General features: G+C 40.7%; 1 protein-coding gene across 1 annotated transcript in view; it reads right to left on the bottom strand.

The window, feature by feature from the left end:
- HSD17B12 (hydroxysteroid 17-beta dehydrogenase 12) overlaps positions 1–23,025 on the bottom strand; it is a 91,352-nt gene that overhangs the window by 18,213 nt on the left and 50,114 nt on the right. Inside the window, 4 exon segments of the mRNA XM_074909396.1 lie at positions 608–642; positions 10,985–11,029; positions 12,074–12,138; positions 16,755–16,865. Of these exon segments, the coding sequence (XP_074765497.1) occupies positions 608–642; positions 10,985–11,029; positions 12,074–12,138; positions 16,755–16,865 (256 nt within the window).

The raw sequence follows: 23,025 nt of genomic DNA, 5'->3' as shown, positions 1-23,025 counted from the left end.
AGACAGCAAACAGCCTGGGACACTCAACGTCAGCTGGAAAACAGCCTGGAGGGGCTACATGGAAATTGTGCACCCTCCTAGCTAGCTCCCAGGTGAAACTGGAAGTCAGTACACGTCTTCCACGGTGACAGTGGTGTGCATTAACTCTTATTTTAAAGAGCTGGTCTCCAATTCTAGTTTTCCAAATGATCACAGACTTTCCTCAATATACCACCTACTGTATAATGAGAACATATTCTTTGCATCCATTTTACTTACAATGACTTAGAGAAATAGCCTTAAGAAGGTTATTCCCAGGAACTGTAACCACCCCCTCAGAATAGCAGGTTGTTGAGTTAGTGCTGATGAGTCAGACGGGCTTTTTAATTCTGTTCTAAAAGGAATCACCACAACAGTGGAGAAGGGAGAGGAAAAATAAAAAGGGAATCGAGTGGAAAAGGCTTCCACCGTCTGATGATTCATGCACCATCAGCGTGACTCACCCAGCATTACTCTGCCATTAAAACATGGAGACCAGGCTGATTAGTCACAGTAATGAATTTTTCAAGAAAGGATTCTCCCCTATAAATAATGATGACTTTGTCTGGATAGTGTTAGTGTGACTCACCTTTCCAGCATGCCGGGCAGCACCAATCGTGTCATCTGCAAAAAGAAAACATTCGTGATGGCTGAGAATGCAGACACCAGACAGCCAGAGACCGAGGGAAGCCTCCCTTCCTCCCAGAAGCCGCCCCCTCCACCCCAACCAAGGCTCGGGGAAGCAGAGACCATACTTTGCGTAGGCAGTTTATTTTTATTCTACCTGGATAACTTGGCTCTGTCAAGTAGTGTGTGCACTGAATGTGGTGAACCCATCCAGCTAGTAGCATAAGTACAATAAGAGTAAATAAAAAAAAAAAAGTCTTCACCGCTCTGCAGCATCCGTGGCCTCTAAAGAACATGAAAACACCAGGCTACTACAGTACATGTATGATCTTTCTCCCCCCTAAAAAGGCATCTGTCTTCTTCAAGACTGACTAAATTTACCACCTGTGCCAAGACTCAAGACAATATCCGAAGTATTTTAGCTAGAGTTACTGAACTGCTGATTTCAGGTTAAAAATAAATTGTGGAGCAGCAAGAGCACTGGACAGAACTACTAAAGATAAGTTTCCTACATTATATTACCTACAGAAAACATTAAGACCTCAAAACATTTTTTTGTTGATTACACAGATATTTTCACACTGAAGAACCTACATGCCCATGAGGAAAGTAATCTGGAAAACCTCCTCACTGCTCTGGAAGCTCCTGCCTTTGTTAGGACTCTGAGCAATGTATTTACAACCTGGTTAAAGGTATCTCCAGAGCAGTAATCCTAAAACAAACTTCCCAGCTGCAGACAGAGCAGCTCTGACATGGGAAACAAATCAAGCATTGAACCAAACTTTGATGCATTTTTAATTAATGTGAAATAGTTAATTTTGCTACTACTAATTACTACCATCCTAAAATACTAAATACAAAATTTCTGCCTTTAAGAAATAATGTCAAAGTCCAGCTCGTGCCAAATACTCCTCCAACCCTGTTAATAAATGTCATGGCACTGACACCAAAGACAGATCAGAAAAGAAATGGAAATTATCACCACTTTTTACATCTTTAAAAGGTATTCCAACAAAGTTCTTGAGGACACAGTGAGGAGGGGGTAATAAAATACTAATGGCACCAAAGTGTAATGGTACTCCCACCGATACCTAATTACCTTGACAGCTTAAAACACGAAACATTTGAGTAGTATGGGAGGAAAAACACACACACACACAAAAGAAATCAGCATATACAGGAGCACAAAACATCTGTAAGCACTTTTATTACAAAGAAACAAATCTTATTGTAGCCAGCTATTCATATTACTATCACCACTGTATTAGCCCTTACATATGACTGAGTCTGGGTTTGGGGTTTTTGTTTGGTTTTATTTTTAAATTATATACCATACCCTTTTAGGAATAAAGGAGAAAAATCACAAAAGAAAACAAAATTTCAGGTGATTGCAGTTAACACGAAGAAAATGGTAGAGAAGGGCTGTGTTTTGTATTTTACTGGCATTTCTCACTTGGACTGGATTCTGCAATCAGCCATGCTTCGTGACAGCTTTGATAAGGGACTGTACAGGTAGGAGTTGAACAGACCTTACTTTCATGAAGTCAGATGTTGACATAATTAACCTTCAGCACTGCCTCAGAAGTCAAACTAGGTATTCAGAGTTGGTAAACATTACCAAGCTAAACAGATCTGATGCAACTTCAAAAAACCCTCTAACATTAAATCTTACACATGAACTTTTTCATATACTAATGCTTCGAAAGAGGTGTGGAAAAATCTATTTTTTTAAATATTAAAGTATAAAGAATGATTTGGGCTAATTTTAAGACCAGTTCAAGACTTTGTGATCCCTCCCACAGATCCCTTGGCATAAAGTGGCATACTGTTTCTTGCCTCTCAGGGCAGTGTAACACTGCATATCATCTCCAGAGATTGACACACAGACGTGGACTGAAATTGCCTACCCTTAGGCAACCCGTAAATGGTCTGAAAAACCAGTACAGGATCTCCCACTGTAACACAGAGGGACCCTACGCTTGAAACTTTGTCATAAATCCACCCGAGTGCATTCATGCTCTAAAACCTAATTGCAACCCACCAAATATCTCTAACAGCATTATTGCGAACCTGCTGGTTATTATTGATATCCAAACAAGAGCACAGAAAAACATGCTACAGTAATTGTTTGACTTATATAAATTAAAAAACTATGGAGTCACTGACAGATGCAATATAACAGGTACACAATTCAGGTAGAAATCAAGAAGTCTCTCACTACCAGCTGTGTTAAACAGTCTGTTTCTAAAGTTCAGCTGGACAGGCAATCAATATATTTTTTTTCCCTCCACAGAAAAACACTGATGGCAAAACTGGATTTTGTACTCAACATCACTTCCATTTGTTACCACTAAAATTAATATTTTGACGGAATTTCAAAAATCTGTGAAATAGGACAAAACTGTTTTTCCTGTCTGTGTTTTTACATCTTGTGATGTGTGAGAAGAGATATATGAATATTCAATATCTTTATGTACAGAGAAAATACCTTTTTTTTAAAAGAATAAAATAACAGAAGGCAGCTCTGAGTCAGTCTCACCTCACCCAGCCAAGTCCACAGTTAGACTGTTCCAGCAGTGCAAGAGCACTATTGGAAAAATGCTGGCAGAGCATTCTGCAGCCATATTCAGGTCTGGCAAATTTATACATTGTACACACATGTAAAATATTCCCAGCATTAATTCAAATAAACCAATCTATAGCAGAAATGCAGTTTTGCCACGAATAACAATGTCCATACGTGCTTGCATGATCTTTATCCAAAATAGCCAAACTGGTTAACACTCTTGTCTTCAAAAGCTATAACCTGAAACGTGCCATTATGAGATAGGCAGTTTAACAACAAACATCTAGAATTGAATAAATAGCTCCCAGATAAAGAATCCAAATTTTAGCTAGGTCTTATTTAGAGACAGCCAGTTCTGTAATGGGGTGTGTTTCATAAATGCCAAAGCATTGCAAGTCTGAGTCTACAGGAATTAGCATGTAGGACGCCAGAGAACTCTATGGTAGTGTTTGTTTCTCTGAAGGCAATCTAAAAAAGTTAGAAGAAAGTGTCAGGAAACCTAAAGGAGAGGCTGTGAACTACCCTAAGAGAGCTGTCAGTTAGTGCTTACTGAACTCACTTAGGCTTCCCTCACATCATCGCTTTTCTGAATGGATACTGCTTTCCACAGAAATACCAGCGCTGCGGTTGAAGACATGAATGTTCCCAAGACTCTGAAGGCTCAGGTCATTTCAGACAAGTAGGCAGACACCAGGCTATGTGAAAACTGCCAGCTCATCCAAAGAAAACTGCTTTTTCTTTCTCAAAGCTTGCATTAGAGCAGAGCAAGAACACGTGCGTGTGTGTGCGCGCGCACATCTGAGAAATTTGCTCGGGACAGTCTCGACATCAGAAGTTGTTAATGTTTTATATTTTATATAGTCTGGAAAAAAGCTATATTTAAACACACAACCATGAAGCAGTAGTTGTTGAGGGCTTTTGTCTTGTCTGTTTTTCAATGATTTCACATATACACATAATGCTACCACAGAGTTTGTGGTATAGTCCCTTCGGTTTGGAGGGTTGCATTATTTTTAAGTCAACTTCTTTCACACCTAGCCCTCAAGCTCCTAAGCTCCAGGATGCTCACAGCAAATGGCTAACTTAAGGTAAAGATTAAATACAGACTGTTTCACTAATCTTTTCCAGGCAGCTATCATTTCTTGATGGCCATTTACCTGCAACTGCATTTACTACATGTCTGGCGAGCACTGGTTGTGTTTTCCACTCTTCTTCACCAGACCTGTTTCCTGCCCTCTAACTTTGGAAAAAGGAACACTACTTTACAGTCTAAAGAAGCAGAGATTCCTACTTGCAGATACAATATGGCTAGATTTATGTTCTAAAACAGGTGCTACACTTAAAAGCTCCTATTAGAGGACTAACCAATAGTTAAAAGTTATAATCACGTATTTCTAGAGGTTTTTATTTAGAAAAAAAATTTTTAAATCTCCCATTCCAAGTTGTAGTCTTTTCTCACTCTGATCTATGCAATAGCTGAGGAGCAGAGCTTAGAGAAAGAATAATAATTTGTAAAGTTTTGAATACCTTTCAAGTGATATTCACTCAGACTGCTAAAATACAGTAGGAAAAGCTGAGGTAGATATTCAAAGTCATTCTTCAGATCTTATGGGCCACACAACTGTTATACAAAGCCAGAAATCTAATGCCACAGTTGTATATTTAGAGACAAATCGTTCTATGATGTTATGACTGCAAGTGACTCTTCCCACTTCCAAAAGGTATAATAATCTGTAATTAAGCCTATGCAAGTACAGCAAAGGGTGCAGCCAGAGAACTTGGACAAATTTTCAGCTTTGTTATGCAGCTAAGATGCTTCCTTCAGATCTCATTCACGAATCTGGGGTGAAATGATAACAACTCAAAGCAACATAACTTTTTAAAGATCAGCAATTCCCTGTGGTGCACCCACTCATGTACAAAACCATCATTGCTACTGTAAGGTAATTCTTAGTGCTTGGGCAGAGGATTCACACAAGTTCACAGATGCATTAGCTGTTTAACAAATAGTTAAGCGACATCGTACCTGTGAAACACTCACCCACAGACCTTACACTAAAAGAACTAAGGAACTGTACTCGTGCCCTGGTAGTTAAATTGATCGTGAAACCTATCCTCAGCATTTACTATTAAGTTTTTTGAATATGTCTCTTTTGAAACAGTAATTTCTTAAATGCAACTCATACCCCAAGCTGAACAAGAATGATTTATATTTGTACAAACTGACAAGTGAACCTGATGACCATTCAACAGAAAAATCCCACAGTAACCCACACGGCAAGGTCAGTAACCAGAAAGGGGCAGGGGACTGGCAAATAGAACTACGAACACAACATGCTGCAAGCCCTGTTTATGTCAGTGACTTTTCTCTGAGCAACAGTTTTAGGAAAGTTTTCCCTATTTAGAGCCACAAACTTTCAGCATCCAGTTTACAAGGGAAAACTCTCAAAGCAAGCATCTTTCCCCTCCCCACCCTTTATGTAGGAAAAAAGACTACTCGAGTAGTAAGACTGAACTTTCTCTTTTCCAGATGTGGAATATGTATTTGTCTAAACCCCACATCTACAAAAAAGCCCCAGAAGTCCAGGACTTCCTAAATTTCCCAAAGTTACTTGTACTTTGAAGAAAAATCCCCAGTGCTTCCCTGACTATTGCTGAAACGTATTTATCACAGCTACATCTCCGTTGGTCCGGCTTCCTGTGTATCATGCTCTCAGGTTCAAACTCAGCGAGGTGGGAAACTTCAGCATTTAATTTCTCCCTCTGGACCATCTGAATGATATTCATGACCACCTTCACAGAACACTTGCTCCTTTTCCAAGCGTTGGCAGCTGTCCCTCTCTGTTGTAAACTTACATCATGTACTTGGCTAAATCGTCATCTCCGCTTTGATTATGACTTTGAATATAAAATGTAAAGAAACCTATTGACTAGACTGGAATACACACACACACACAATCACCTCACAAGTCAGTGTTGTCACCTCCCTCAGAATTAAGTTCCACTTACTGTGATCCCCACCAATACACAGCAAATACAAAAATTCACATGGGGTTCTAGCAGAACATGAGCAACTATCATGTGAGTTCTGGTAAGGTATCTTTACTGACACGGTATGAGGCTGCACTAGCCCATCTGAACATTCATGAGGGAGAGAGGTGTCTTTTCCTACGTCTTTCAGGATGACTGGTCCCCACGCTTTTCTTCTTGGTACGCTCAGGTCTGCAAAACAATATTTTGCCTATTTCTCAAGCACACTAGCTTCTTCTCCCCTTTTCAATTTTATATCGGTTATGGGGTTTATTGTTGTTTGGTTTTGGTTTTTTTTTTCCCCTAAACTCACAGTTTCAGAATTTGTAGGTAGAGTTGCTCCCTTGTCCTGCCTGGCATTCACAACCTGGTATAATTCACCTCTCGCTCCTCTTCCATTAAGAGGGCAGCTGACACCCGATCTCTCAGTTCCACACAAAGTATTTATGTATTTTGAAGTATTAAGCAAATTATAAGCTTCTCTAATAATACGGTGATGATAAAAAACCTTGATCTTGCAGGCCTATTATCCCTTTGTGGTTGACACTTGGTACAAACCATAAGGTGATCAAAGTGAAGATTGGCACAGACACCAAGGCATGTACATATATGTCATTTAGTCTCCCCCTTCCTCTGTTAATGCTAATTTCCAGCCAAAGCCTGGCCTGAAAACCTAAAATTTACAATCCCACACAACATAATAGCTTGCAAACCAATTCAGCTCCTTGCTTAATCAACCGCTAAGCCAGCACTCCCTCAACTATTTAGTCCTACTCATTTTTCAAGAGAACACAAGTTTATGTCTCACTCCCAACACAGTTAGCATATTGCCATGCTGCAAACAGAAATAACATACTGTTCCTCACACAAAGTATCTCTTGCAGCTTCCAGAAAAGAAAGAAGGGCTCCCTGAAATATGTCAAATTACTCTCTGTGCTCATTACCTACCTGTTTTTTTTCCACTGGACAGCAAGTCTTGCATCCTTGGCTTTCAGCACATTAATCTAACAGCCAAATCAAGTTTAGTTCTTTTTCCAGGTGAAATCAAAGGCTGTAGCATACAAAGGTGAATTGATACAAGGAGATGCAGTTGATACAGAGGAACTATAGATGAAAACTGTACAGAGCAACTCTAATTCTGGCTCTTCAACACTTGCTGGTTCAGGGAAAAAAAAACATGGCTTTTGACCTGATATTTTATTCAATTTCAGAAATACGTTTAAGTTTGTGTCTCAAAATGCGATGGCAAAAATGATAACACAAACCCATGTTACCTGAACTGCCACCAACAATCAGCAAAGAAAAGTTCTGCTTTTTAAATCCCTCCAGAAACTTGAGATGAGATTATGTCAAGAACCATGAAACTCCACATGCTACCCCATCTTCTTCATTTATCTGTCAACTCAAGCCTTGTATAAGGCTGTATTAAGTAAGTCTCAAGCTTTCCTGAGGAAATACCACACACAACAATTCTTCCTTCTATTTATAGCATCATCAAGACACAACGCACTTCTTGTTTTGTATATTATATGAAGATCAGGGTAACTCCTGCACTGCACATCACCATAAAAATGTGACATTTCCCAGCGAGCTTAAAAAAAAAGTGTACTGTGGTTGGGGGAGCAGGGTGGCATTTGGTCAGGTTTTTTTAACCAGTATTTTACAAGATGTAAAATTTCCAACACGTTTTATGTAGCTTGTCTTCAGTGGTGTACAGGGTGCTTTGAGATCACAGTAACCACAACACTTTGTGCCAGACTGATTGAGCCCTAAAAGTGCACCATTGTGGGGTTCACGGGGGACACGGCCCAGCAGCATGCTAAGGACATGATGGGGGCAGGCAGCACAGAAGAGGATTTGGGCAAGACACATGTTTAAAAGCTCTGACAGGAAACACGTTCTCAGTCATTAGGGAAAATTTCACAGTGCCAGATCCTCTACAGCTATGAAAAGTATTAGACAGGAGGACCAGCTAGGCTGATAATTTATCCAGCAAGGTGAAGATGGGGTCTTACCTCTCAGTGCACCCCTCCTTACATGTTGCATATCCCCCTAGGAAATCCAGTGAGCTGCCCAACAATGAAAACAATGGGTCAAAAGGTAAGGGAGGAGCATTACCCTTCAAAAATGCCTACACCTGTAGCCACAAAATAGACCTTAACGTTTCTGCAGAATCAAACTGTGCTGCATATCCTACCTGTCCCACTTCAAGCTTAAGGTGTGTTTCAGCCAGAACTGTGGAGGTATTTGACATGCCAAGAGAGGTGTTGCTGATGGCATGTGGCATGGGTTACTGAGATGACAGGGGATATCATTACTTTTTAACTCCAAAAGGCAAGGAAGTCGATGGCAATGCTCCATAACAGAACAGTAGACAGGTTATGAGACACCTGACAAGGATCTGGAGATACTGTGAGAAGAACCTGAATGGGCACTAGCAAAATCTGCTCTGCCTCTCACGTACCTCCACCTTTTTAGCAGACCTTCATCTCCTTGCTTAAGAACTCGGTGCTCTCTTCCACCCCAAACTTCGCATTTTTAATCAGGCAAGAAGGGAGACTTTTTTTAAAATAAAAACCCCAAACACTTACACCCCTGGATAAGAGACGGTATCAACCTAAAATACTGAACTAAATGTTCATAGGATTACAACCCAAAAATCTGAGTGAAAGAACATACAGACTTTTCCTAAAATTATTTTTTTCCTACCATGATTCTCTAGTTCTATGGGTTCTCTTGAAAAAATTACTTACAGATGGTACATATCTCTAATGTGCTCCTCTCCCCAAAACAGTAAGCATCTGGCATGCCTACTGTTTAATTACACAACAGGCTCAGGCAGGAGGAAACATTTTCAAGCCTGGAAGCTTATGCTCAAACTCTGATTATATACCCAGTAGCATGAGCTGTTCACGGTCAAGAAAAAAAGTTTCCAAACAGAAGGAAAAACACTATTAACACACAGCAAGTAGATCTTCAGTATGTTTTTATATGTGTGAAGACAACCATGTTAGAATGTGAAGAGGCTGACAGGATGCAAATTTTACAAAAAACTGTGTGACAATTTTGCTACACTGTTGACCACCACTGATGATACCACATGATGACTGAAGCCACAAAACAGCACTAGTTTATTCTAGAAACCAATATAATCTGGCTGCATCTCTGGAATTTTAGGTGTATCCAGAGTTAAATTGGGCCTCAATTCTATCCTATCATCTTCAAAAATACATACTGAAGTAGTTAATCTGTAAATTTTCTATTCTAACAAAATGCTCCCAGGAAGACGGACACCCCAAATTCTTTAATCACTGAATAGTGCACTCCCTCTGCTGGCACAGCACAGATCTCACACCTTAGCAGAGACATTCTTCTGATTACACTGATCTCTAACCAAGAGGTCTATGCACAACATTTTTTCAGACTTACACCTGGGCTAGCAGCTCCGTTATCATTAAAAAAAAAGTCTGCTAAACTACTTCCATAAGAGCACACTTTCAAAGGTGCCCATCAATAACTGAATTCTCTGATGAAATCTTGCAGGAGTGCAACAGGACACCATGGGCCGCAATCTTTCTTGGTCAACTAAAAGTCTGTACTCGTCAGGCTAGCAGTCATTTTCAAAGGGGAAAGTTTCTGAAGACTCACTGTTGTAGCATTTCTAACTTTGCAACAAGTAGTTCTAAAATGTCAAATAAAACACACATGGAAGTTGAGTTAGCAGCAGCAGCCTGACATTAACAATCCCATTCAGTCACGAAATGGTCGCATTTTCACTGTTTGCCTGTGTTTTGATAAGCTGCGAAAATCTTACAGAGGCATTGTTTTAAGAGGTCCTGTGCCTCCTCACATGGAAACAAAATACAGTTTAGACAAGAGCACTGCACTAGAAGAATTTAGTACTTGCCCTGATCAGAACAGCTGCAAGGAAGCCAAATCTTTTGAGCCAGCCTTGAAACACTGAATATTTTGGCTTTGAGACAAAAGGTTAACCCTCAGCTAATGGAGATGCCCGCTTTGTAATGCACAAAAGGAGGAAGTTAAGGTTTAGCAGTGGATACTCACAAGGAGTTTCTTCGGCACTTATTAGCAATACACTAATTGACTCTCCATGTCATGTAAGCACCTACTACTCCCTCTGCCTCTTCTAAGCCCTGAAATATTAGGATGAAAATCTGATTTTTGAATGGACCTCGTGTTAATAAATAAGGGAACAGTCATATGTTTTGGCCTGAGTCACGCTGATTTCTTCTCAATAAAAACTTCGGTTTAAATATCAAAAGGGGAAGGTAACCTTACTTCAAAAGTTAATGCACACTTCTGTGAATTTGGTTTTCCTTCTTGTTCATAAATTTCACATTAAATATTTAAGCACCTTCTCACTACAGTGTACAAAAACCTTAGGTGTGCAGAGATAAAGGTTGCCCACTCCAAGAAACACTGAGAAGAATGAGTGATTTACAAGAACTAGAACAACAAGCATGAAGAAGATTTAAGTGTTGTTTTGTGTACATACCTTGCTCTTTCAGATAGCTAATAGGTATCTTTGCAACAAATGATATTTCACAAAACAATCAGAACAGTCTGATAAAACAATTATAACCTCTGCGTTACTCTAAGACAAAAAAATTAACTGTGGTCCAACAGGTGAAAGTAATTGCTCCGGACAACTGAAGCAATTTTAATTGTTTAGTGGTTTTGAATTAAGACATCAAGAACAAATGTTGGTAACAGGGCACCTACCTTACAAACAGACACGATGTTAATGTTGACCATTTTGTCGATTCTCTGCAAGAAAACAAAAGTTTTGGGGTTTGTTACGGTTTAAGTTATTTGTTCAATATTTACACACTCTCTGGGTTTAAGAGCCAGGATAAATTAAACCTTACACTTATACATCCACCTTTAGTCCCTGCCTCCCTGCTTAAGCATCAGAACAGTGACAGACTTTCGAAGTTAAGTCTGTGAATTGCTCTTGGTCAAGTTTTATCTCCGATTAGGCACTCATACTAATAAAGAACAACACAGACATATCACACTGACACTGTATTTCCTAACATTATTTGCAATATTTATGAACTTAAATAAATTATGATATTTTAGATATGTTCATAAATTAATGTCTGTATTTTGCTCTTCACCGTTTCATGAGTGTTTTAGCGACTTAATGTTTATTCATGAGGTTCAAAAAATTGGGACTTTTTTGCTAAATATTATGAAACTTATTTGAAGGTGAACCAAAAAACAGATGCATTTATCAGTACTTAGGCAGAAAACACAAAGCCACAGTGGATACAGTGAGCTACAGGGGGTTTAGAAACAAAATCATGCACCAGTGAAATTGTTCGGAGTTTTCAATGTATCTAATGCAACCAAGATCGTCCCTACATTACAAACTGTCTAAACTGGTCATATTTAAGTTTCATAATAGTGTTATGGGAATATGCAGCTTCTGTTCACAAAGTTGCTTGCTCCCCTTTCTTTCCTTCAGTCACTTAAGAACCCCTCCCAAGCCAATGCAGTTCATGCCAGATGAGCCCACGGACAGGAGTGGAATTCAGGTACTGGCCCCATAGCACCTGTCTGAAATAGAAACACAAAATGAAGCAGCAGGGAAGAGCATGTAAAAACACACCAGAAAAAAAACGGGACTGCCATCGTCTGAATTGTACTACGTTGCGTACGTAAATCTCTCAACTTCTGGAACCCTTAATTCTAACCAGAAAACCTCGTTGTGGGGGTACTTTAACCAAACCTAAACACTTTTGCCATATGCGTTAAGCATTTGGTGCTAACAATGAGAACACTAGAAGGTACCACAAAAGCACTTACCTCATCCAGGTCTGGAATGTCAAGAAAATATTCAGGATAAACGTAAGATATTCCCACGTTGTTGACTGAAACAAAAGCATGAAATTTGGATTAGATTGCTTGGGCGCCATCTGATTTCTCATGCTCTGATGAATGACAATATTCAAGAAATGCTCTTATAATGTTGCATTTAAAACACTCTAACCCCTTTAGCCAAGTTTAACTGTAAATGTACACACACGAGTGGAATGTGAGAGCGAACACACAAGCCGCTTTAAATGTGTAAATAAATTGATTCTCTAATTGTATATAAACTGGGACGTTTAGCACACTGAAGCCATCTCCGACTGCTTCTCGGGGCGCAGGGGAAGAACGCTTTGGCCTCCCTTAGAGACGGCAGCCCCGCAAGCACACAAGTGGCATCGCCGCGACACGGAGCTCTGCAGAAACAGAGTTTCAAGCCGATGAAAAGGTCTCGGGGTGTTAAGCGGAACTGTTTAACTGTTTGGGGTTTTTTTTGGGATAAAGAAATAAAAAGTGAAATAAGATATTTAAAGAAAAAAAAAGTACTCCTCCAGCCCGGCACAACACCAGTTGCTTCGGGACACGCAGCACCGCCCTCCTCAGCCCCGGGTTCCCGCCGAGGAAAGCAGCGGGCACCGCCGGGGGCCGCCCGGCTCCGGCCCGGGGGAGCTGCGGGGAGCGGCCTGGCGCGACCCCGGGGAGCCGAGGGGAACGCCTTGTCGGTCGGTAGGTGGCAGCAGGAGCCCGGGCGGCGGCGGCGGGCGCAGCGCTCGGGCGGAGCGGGGCGGCCCCGGCGGCGGGCAGCGGCCTGCGGGCCCGGGCGGGCGGGCAGCGGCCTGGGCGGCCTCGCTGCGCCTCCGGGGCGCCGGGCACGGAGCTTCTCCCCGTCACCCCCACACCTGCCACACCTCTCCCCCTCGGCAACGTTGAAAGTTAACCGAGGGAACATATTCATTACCTGAACCTCTTTTTTTATATATATATATATATATATTTTTTTTTTTTTTTTTTTTTGAACACTTCAGTCTGGCACGGTTTTATTTTTGGAGATGAAACCAAACCCTTTCTCGAATCCCCACACAACTAGGGGAAACTTCTAATACCGTTAGGAAATGATGCTCTGCGAGCATGCTTGCCTCAAACTTAATAAAGCATATTGATATGGAGACAAAAAAAAAAAAAGGCAAGCAAAATGGGATCTCCATTTCCTAAGTATCTGTTGTTCATCTTACGCAAGTGAATCGTGTGACATTTGGTTGCTGTGGCAACATTTTACATTTATATAGTGCCTTACACCCCAGAGAATCCCAAAGTGCTGTGGATGCTCAACCGCATCAACTGCGCACCTCCGGGGAAGGGGTCTACACAGGAGGGGGGGTAAGAAACACTGTCAAAAGGTACTGATGCCTTTAAAAAACCAAAAAAACACAAAACCAAAAAAAACCCCAAACCCACACAAAACCCCCACCCCAAAATAGCCCCTACACCAGTGCCAAAAGCGATCATTTTAACATCCAACCTGAGAGATATTAAGTAGCAATAGGGATGCAGGAGATGGCAGGGAAGGGGCAGGACAGATTCTGGCAAAGCGCAAGAACTTCATTCAGAGATTCCCTTGAATAATAGCTCTTTTAGTCCAGAGCTTTGTGTATTTATGGAAACCCTTATAGTTCATTAGTCATGTTTGTGTGTTTCAAATTTTTAACTTTTAGATAACCTTTAAAAAATACAGGAACCAAAGGGAACAGGGAGTTGGCAAATTCCCAGCAGACATTTGCTATATTTAGAAAGAGAGAAAAGTTTTAAAAAGGAAGAAGGTCCAATCTTGCTATTGCCAGAGTGAGCCAGATTTTTTCCTTCCTTTCATCCTAAAATAAACTATTTTTCAGTTCATCTCTCTGGAAAGGATTTTGGCTATGAACTGTGGCAGGGTTTTGGGACTAACCTTAGTTATTCTCTCCAAATTTAGAATGTTTATGTGATTCATGCTACAGAAACAGTCACACACCCCTTACTGCAGACTGGGTCCCGGATATGTACCCTTCCACTTTTAGCAATCTTTTTCTACCAGATCATACTTTGCTGCTGTTTCAAACAGATTAGTTTTGAGTTTGCACATGCATATTTTACCTAGAGAAATCTGGATAACAACTGGGTAAGATACTGTCCAGCTCAAACTCCTTTCAAGATTCACAGCGATTTAAAAACAGCAAAAGGAAGATTTCCCACCTCTGCTTGTTTAACATATTGCTGTAGCTAGCACATGTTCGAAGTCACTGACAGACGCTGTTTTGAACACACAGCAAAACATTATGCAAACTCTTTTAGCCTTCATACGTGGGTGAGAAGAAGCTTCCAAATAAGAAGTTTACAAGGATCTCAATCTGTAAGTACTTTAGTTAGACTCCGTGCAACTATATAATCAGAAGCTCGATCTTGAGCAACATACATGGAGACTCCTTTGTCTCTAAGTATAAGGTTAATCAGCACTGATCACTGGCAACTATGTTGTGCTACCAACACTTCTCATACCTACTGTTCCAGATGAGACCCGAAAGAAGAAAATATTTTGGAACCTGAAAACTCATCCTTTATGGCTATTCTCATTTAAACCCATGTTTCCCCTCACATAGACATGAAAAATGTCAGCAAAAACTATATTCCCAATTGCACAAATGCTACTGAATTCAAAATATAACGCACTAAAGCACAGAATTAATTGCCATTAAAAAAATTAAGATACCGTTTTTCTGGAGTGGCCATCATCTCTGTTGAAAAATTACACTGGCAAGTGGTTTCTATTAATACAGCTATATCTGGGAAAAAGAAGAAACCTGCGTATCACGTAATCTGATGATCTCAAGCATGAGATCTACTAAAACTGCTAGTGATTAGTTAGAAGAGAGATTTCTGTAAACCTGCACTGGCAATGGCTGCAAGAAAAAAAAAAGCAAAGGATCTCAGCTAAAGAATACACAACTCTAGAGCATTTAGTTGCTATTTTTACCATGGTTTTAGTCAAGGTGCTCACGCAAATAAAAGCAAGAACCAGTTTCTGTCTGAGGAATGAGCTTGTTTTCCTGTAATAAGCTTAGACAAAATTTGAGACACATTCACTGCTTTAGTGCACACTTGAAGCAAGACTAAAGAGTCAGATTTTTCATGATTTTGTGCATCACCATAACCTTATCACAGCCTAAGAAATAATAAAAAACCCTCCCACAGTGTGGATATGTACCTCACACAGTAAAAGGTTTGCTGGGGTTCTAAGACATTTAAGTGATACGCTATCCTGCAGCAATTGCTACGTGACAAGCAGCTTGCAAGCCGTACATTCCCTGAGTTGATTTTGACAGGACAGATGAGAACAGACGTTAATTTTAATCTTCAAAGTTTCTTTGGAACTTATTTCCTTCAAAAACAAGAAACAAGGCATCCAAGGCTTTGTCACAACTACTCTTTACACAAAACGTTGTTGGCAGTTGCAGTTACTCGAATGGATTTGAAATTTTATTGCAATTAAATATTGGATGTCATGAGCTGTATGTACTCGAATCTGTCAGAAGTATTAGGGAACATTTGGGGCTTTATCCTTTAATTGATTTTTTTTTTTAATTGAGATTTTATATACACTATTTTCTTGGGCATTATTTGCAGACGTCGTACAACAAGATTCATCAGCAAAGTTCATACAGTGAATACACATATCATGTGTGTAACAAATTTATTTTGAAACATGTTTTTTTAAAAAACAGTTCTAGCTCCAAGTACTGCACTTCAGGTTAGCCAAACGAGTTTGTAGTGACAAATACTTTATCGGATGACATACACCAGTGGATGTCCGAGCCATGAGACTTTATAAAACTCCATGACTTATGTTTAACCATCAGAGGTTCTTATCCTCATATTAAGTAAGCGTAGAAATATAGGATACGCACGGGTATGTGCGCTTCTAAGGGAAGAAACAGAAAACTGATAAGCAACTGCCTTTACCCCACTGTTCAGAAAAGATCCAGGTAAACTGCTGTTACGTTTAAGTTCTTCTTAGCTTGTGCTAAACACCTTCTTGAAATCACCTCAGTTCTACACTCGACAAAGTAACTGGATGGATCACCTTGTCTTCTCAGGGACTATCACACCACCTACACTCCCACAGTATCACAGACCATACTCGGGCATATTGTGTAGTTACAAAAGAACCACAGCTTACCAACATCACCAGAACACGCTTAAAACTTTTGAAGTGGGAGCCAGTTACTTGATGCTACATTGTAATGATTAAATTTCAACAGCTCTATAATTAAAAGTTAATGGTTCTCCCGTGGGGCTCTACTGCTAAGCTGAGTCCTAAGTATCTGGAGCTTGCCTAGTTTCTAAAATGGTATTAGGTCAAGTGCATGCAGTCATAAGATACACAGTCTTTAGCAATCGTGGAATAACACATCGAAAATATTCAATAAGCATCACAGTTCCTAGAACACAGGCATACATGCAAGTACCATCTCATGTAGTGCATCAACAGGAAGCTAAAAAACATATCGAGCATGCAGCAACATAGTTTTAGTCAGGCAAATATTAGCTTTTGTGAACTGGTTTCAATAAACTTCAACATGGGAAAAAGTTAGTAGGCATGTGATGAAACACCACTGTGAAAGATTTAGAAAGATCAGATACAAACCTAGAACACCGATCTCCAGGCCTTCCAATCCTGCTTTGATTCTACTGTAAATATCTTCTCTCTCTCCAAAGTCTGCCACAATGACTTTTGTTTCCACTTTGTACTTATCGTCTAGAAAAAAAAAAAAAGTTTAAAAAAGTTTAAGGTTGAAATTGTTGAATTACCATTCAGGTATCAAGAACATATCCGTTATTATGGTTTTACAAAACATTGTTTTAGGTAGTTAATATTACACAGGAACATTTTCATCTCTGCAATAGGAATCTTTGAACTTTTAATGTAACCTGCACAGAACTTTGTGACATTAAGCTACTTCTGGTGAGAACAAATTCTCAAGTGATTCAGCACGTTTTGTTGGTAAGGGACAACGAAGATGGCAAAGAAACAAATTATACAGCTTTGTACAGAATCAAAAAAATGCAGAAATTGGAAAAAGCACCTACAAAACAGTGTTCAAGTGCAACTTGACCAGAACACTTTTTTCCAACTTAAGACAAATGGTAAATGAGTTGCTTCAGACCAAGCAAAACAATTGTTTATCGTCCTCCATTTCCATTTTTACTTCTGGTGCCATAAAAATTTCTGAACATTTAGCATTTTGAACATAAATCAAAAAGGGAACAGGTGGGTGAACAAAAAGAGCAGAACTTCAAGCTTAATCATTCCAAAACCATTCTGATATGCTGTCATCTCCATCCTTAACAGAACAGGGAAAAGACACACAGCCAACTGCATTTTCAAATGGAAGAAAGCAAGTATTAAAAATACTTCATGTAAAAAGTAATTCTGCTTCCATCAAGCTAAATTAATTACGCTGAATTAAAATCAGTACAATGTCCTCTCAGACTTCAAGAGAGCAGAACAGCCCCTTAACATCGCAGCATCTCCGTTTTGCTGCACCTGACTCCCACCCTCGTTCCTTAAGGCACCTCTATACAGCTTGAGAAGGATTTCGCAGCACTTTGCCCCCAGAGCCATTCACAAAAGCAGTGCCATGTTAAAGGAAAAGAATCATTCACAAAAAGATTAGAAGCAGCCAGATTCCCATGATGCTCCTGCCCATTCAAGGGGAAGCCGCGACTCCCATGATCCTGCTGTCCATTCATGCAGAATCATGAATCTACTGAACTCGCTGGTTTGCTGGCTGCCTCCCCTCCCCCCGCCTCAATATCCCTAATGGCAGATGAAATTATTTCTCCTCCTTTTCCCCTCTCCCCACCCTCAGCCTCTTCATCTCTCCTGAACAGCTGCATTGTTTAAAAATCCCCTGAGAGATGTTGCTATGTCAAATGACGACGTAAATAGCATTAAGCCCCTACTGCAGCAGCAGTCTTGTGATCACATCAGAAGAAAATCAAGTTCAACGTTGGGGGGGGTAGAAACAGTCTATTTTTGACCACAGCTGTTCTAATATTTAGCATACACATTTGAGTTCTTACAGGACACCGAATTAAAGACAGCGTTAGAACATCTAATATGTGCAAGTGGACTGGGCAAGCAAAGCCCAAGTCACACACTTCTCCACACATGCCATTTTTAACTGTTTTCTGACATCTGCAGCTGTCTTCACTGCCACTCAGATGCCTCACGAAATGCGAGTTGCTTAAAAGACCCAAACACCATCCTCACAGATTTGCTCAGTTGGTACTGGCCCTTTTATACTAAACACTCTTCATTAGGATTGTTACTGATCTATCATTAGGATTGTTACCAATCTGTCTTCAAAGCCTTTTGAAATCGCTACAGGGATACTGAAAGGACAAGGTAAGAAAAAAAAAAATTCTGAAGATCTAATACGATAAACAGCTTACTATTGCTATAGCTGAACAGCAATAACAGCTATAAATTTGATCTAGCACATTCCAATCAAACCTGTTGTTATCTCAAACCCTTTGACCTCCACAACGGGACCAAAAGGGACTGTTGTGGTTTAACCCTAGCCAGCAACTAAGCCCCAAACAGCCGCTTGCTCACTCCCCCGCAGTGGGATCGGGGAGAGAATCGGAAAAGTGAGAAAACTCGTGGGTTGAGATAAAGACAGTTTAGTAGGTAAAGCAAAAGCTGCACACGCAAGCAAAGCAAAACAAGGAATTCATTTACCACTTCCCATGAGCAGGCAGGTGCTCGGCCATCCCCAGGACAGCCGGGCTCCATCACATGTAACAGTGACTCAAAGACAAATGTCATCACTCTGAACGTCCCCCTCTTCCTCCTTCTCCCCCAGCTCTATACGCCGAGCATAGCACCATATGGTCTGGGACATCCCTTGTGTCTGTCAGGGTCAGTCCTGGTTGTGTTCTCTCCCAGCTCCTTGTGCACCCCCAGCCTGCTCACTGGTGGGGTGGGGTGAGGAGCAGGAAAGGCCTTGGCTCTCTGTAAGCACGGCTCAGTGATAACAAAAACACCAGCCTTCAGGTATCCTGTACCTTCTGTGTGCTCTGTCCCAGAACCTGCGACAGGTGGGATGATCCACTACATCAGAAAAAAGACTAGTAGATACATCTGATAAAATGGTTCCACATCAAACAACACAAATAGCATTAAGTCAGTCTGTAGGCTTGTCCTAGTAGTCAGACCACAAGGTGCAGAGAACAGATGTGCTCTGCTCTGTATGAACAATGGAAAAGGGAATTTTCTTGACCTTGAGAAGGATTAAGATGTTCCCAAATAGATGGGCTAGAAGAGAGAGTAGTGCACATCCTTGTTTTATCTGCCAAGAAGACCCAAGGGGTAGTGTAGTAGAGAAAGAAGCAGGCAGGCTCTGTCCTAATCCAGGATATCTAGCAGTGACTGGGCTATTGCTGTCCGAGAAGAGAAAACACAAAACTCCTTCATGGAGCTTTGAGCTTGAAGATCATGAGGTACTTGGGAGCCAGAGGAAGTGAAAGAAGGATATCAAGCCAGTTTTTGTAGTCAGCAGCTAGAGGATCTGAAAGAGCTGATATTATCTGCCAGCATTCCTGATGATATATTAAAAAGTGAATCCGATGTTTGGACTTTGGAACTGGTACTTCAAGTGCTTCTTAGCAGGGAGACTGGATATTACACCACCACGCTGTCAACAGTTGTGCAGCAGTCAGTCATCATCTACACATAAGGTCTCAAAAATGGGAAAGGAAGTTCAGCAGACCTCCTTCACACTTTTCAACTGACACCTGTGTTTTAATCATCTCATTTACTAAAAAACTCAAGTGAGATCAGTATTGACCCTACAAATGGGTTTTAACCTAAGCTTGTTAATTTAGAGGGCCTGTTATGGCTTTAGACAAGTTTTCTGGTAATTTAGCAAGAGACCAACTATGCACAACAGTATCCTGGTAAGTTAATAAAAGCAGACGTGATCTTCTGCAACACCACCATCATCTGACAAACAAAGTCTCGACAAAACATCTTCACAGCTGTGGGAAGGCTGAATGAACCAATAGCCATCATGGTGATAGAGCAGGGTGGTACAAATGTTGTACAACACAAAAAGGAAAAGTGAACTTTTGTAGAAGATAGTGGGATGGATTCTTTCAAACACCCAGATAGCAACCCAAGGATGCAGACTGCAGAGGCATAGGAACGTCCCAGACCAATACCTATAGAAAAACAGTTGTCATACAAACAAAGGCAGTATAAAAAAAAAAATGCATTAGAAGGGGAACATAGTTTAACTGGAAGAAGTGCCACTTTTTGCATAGGTGGTAAGGAACTGACCTCCCATTCTATGTGTTCCTGCACAATACAGGATGAGATGGTCTGGAAACCATTATCTATAGAGCTGTACGTTGAAATACACACAGCTTTATAGATAACCCCTGGAAGAAAACACTGGTATCCTCAGAAGAGGACTCCAAATAGTGTCTCAAGCTTGGTTAAGGTGCCACTACTCAAAGTAAGCATAAAGACATTTAAGTAGTCATTCCAAGACTGTCCAGAGATCTATCTATATAAATATTTGGTATTCTGTAGCAGATAAAGAAGAAAATGGTAAAAAGAATAAGGAAAGTACATAGTAATGTTTCCTCAATTTATTAACCCAAGCTCCAACAGTTTGCTGCTCAGAAACTTTCTGAACTGAGTAGGTCTACGCTGATGGCCTTCAGCAAATTCTTCCTACAGCTGTTTGCCCAGTCACTACAAATCCTTACAAATTTTCAGCACCCATACCACCTCACCACTCTCATGGGTTTTGGTTTTAAACCTGTCAAGAGCAGAACTGACCAAATTTCAAATTGGTGCGGTGTGCCTGGATCCACTCTGATTGCTCCATCTGATATTAGGTTTTTGAACTGCCATCTCCTCTTCCTCAGTCATACTTCATAACCATGTTTTTTTCTTTCCCCTTCCTGTCAGAATGCATTGGTTGATACTGCTCTGACATTTAGTTGCTAACATTGAAGAGGTAACTTACTTTCATTACTTCCTAATTTTGAGCTGGGGGACATCAAGATGTTAACATTTACTTGTGGAAATACAACAGAAAATTGGCCAGGAGGACTGTAAACACACTCACGTGACTTGTAGCTGGGGTGTCAAAAAACACGTATATCATACTAATTGTTGTTCAGCTTTGTATGCTTGACAGGTAGAACATCTGCACTTAGATAACACAGGCTTGAGAGAGACTCAGAGGCACCCTATCAAACATCCTTGAGATTCCCGCCCTGCTGTGGGAAAGGTCACAGCACAGTGGAAAACTATGCCTGCAAAAATCCCCGATACATACAGGCAAAAGCAGCATGCTTGAGATCTTTTCTCTCTTCTCCTCTTTCTGGTGAGCAAGCACTGAGCTCTGCAGTGCCTGTGTCCCCACTCTGCCCAGGTGCTGCTGTGGAGATCCCTCAGGGCACAAGGTAACAAGAATAAATTTACTTTGCATTTCATCCATGGCTTTGTGGTTGTTCCTGCATCCTGCCTGTGCCAGCTCACACATTTGTTTTCATGCACGTCTTTTCAGTTTCCTATGAATACCAGGCCTCTATACATTTAGATTTTTCAGAACTTGAACCTGGCCCTTCCAGCTTTTATAGATATTACCTTATTGAACTTCACATGTATAAGGAAGGTAGAATGGAGACAGCAAAAACAAAAGCCACATCTATTCTATACCTTCCTTCTAAGGGATCTCCACTATGATCAACTTTTAAATACACTCACACTTCAAAAAGAAATGATGCATCATAATATATAGAGGCCTACAAGAAAGATGGGGAGGGACTCTTGATCAGGGAGTGAAGGGATAGGATGAGGGGTAATGGTTTTAAACTAAAAGAGAGTAGATTCAGGTTAGATAAAAGGAAGAAATTCTTCCCTGTGAGGGTGGTGAGGCCCTGGCACAGGTTGCCCAGAGAAGCTGTGGCTGCCCCTCCCAAGGCCAGGTTGGACGGGGCTTTGAGCAACCTGCTCTAGTGGAAGGTGTCCCTGCCCATGGCAAGGGGGTGGAATTAGATGGTCTTTGAGGTCCCTTCCAACCCAAACCATTCTGTGATTCTCTATGTCCAGATCTCAATAGTCTGCCTAAACTCTAGACAATGCCTGTATAAAAATTAAAAAACAATGTTCATGGAAGTTCTTGCAAACAAATTTCATTAGAGACTCAGTTTAACACTAAAATCAGAAATCAGGATGTTTATTAAAAGGATACATGATTTTAAGTCATCAAAAATACTATCTACTCTTACACAGATGTGCCATTAGTGTTTACTTACAAACACAAGAATGAAGGCTGCTAAAGAGCAAATTTAAGCCTAAGGGGCCCAGAGGAGACCCCCACTTCTACCTTACAATGGAAACAGTACCTCCAGATGCCAAATTAAGTTAGTTTATAGCCAGCAAGATCCTAAGTGAAAGACACTGCAGCACTGGGGGACGGAAAGGTGTAATAATCCTCAAAGAAGTATTATATCAATACTGGTGGGGCTGGCAACTGTGCACTTCAGCAGGCAGGCAGCCACGGAGCAGGCACAACTGAGGCAGCAGAGAACTGAAGACAGAAAGGTAGAGAAAGGACAACTCAGTGGCAGAAAGCACAACAGCACTGTCCTGAGCAAGAGCCAAAAAGACAAAATGCTTACCTGAGTTCTCATCTGTAAGATGGTTAGTTACAAGCAAAATCTTAACTAACTCCAAAGGCCAGAGATGTGTGACTTAGGAAATGTATCCAGTGTCTTGCTACACAAGGAAAACACCAGTCTAAATGATCTGGCAAACTAGGCTACACATTTGCTACTAAAAAGATTCACGTGTAAAATAATACCACATTACCTAGAACACCAGAGCAAAGGAT

This window comes from Athene noctua, chromosome 6 (genome assembly GCF_965140245.1).
Source record: "Athene noctua chromosome 6, bAthNoc1.hap1.1, whole genome shotgun sequence".
Lineage (NCBI taxonomy): Eukaryota > Metazoa > Chordata > Aves > Strigiformes > Strigidae > Athene > Athene noctua.
Note: the sequence above shows the minus strand (reverse complement) of the source record. Positions and strands in the feature narration are given on the sequence as shown.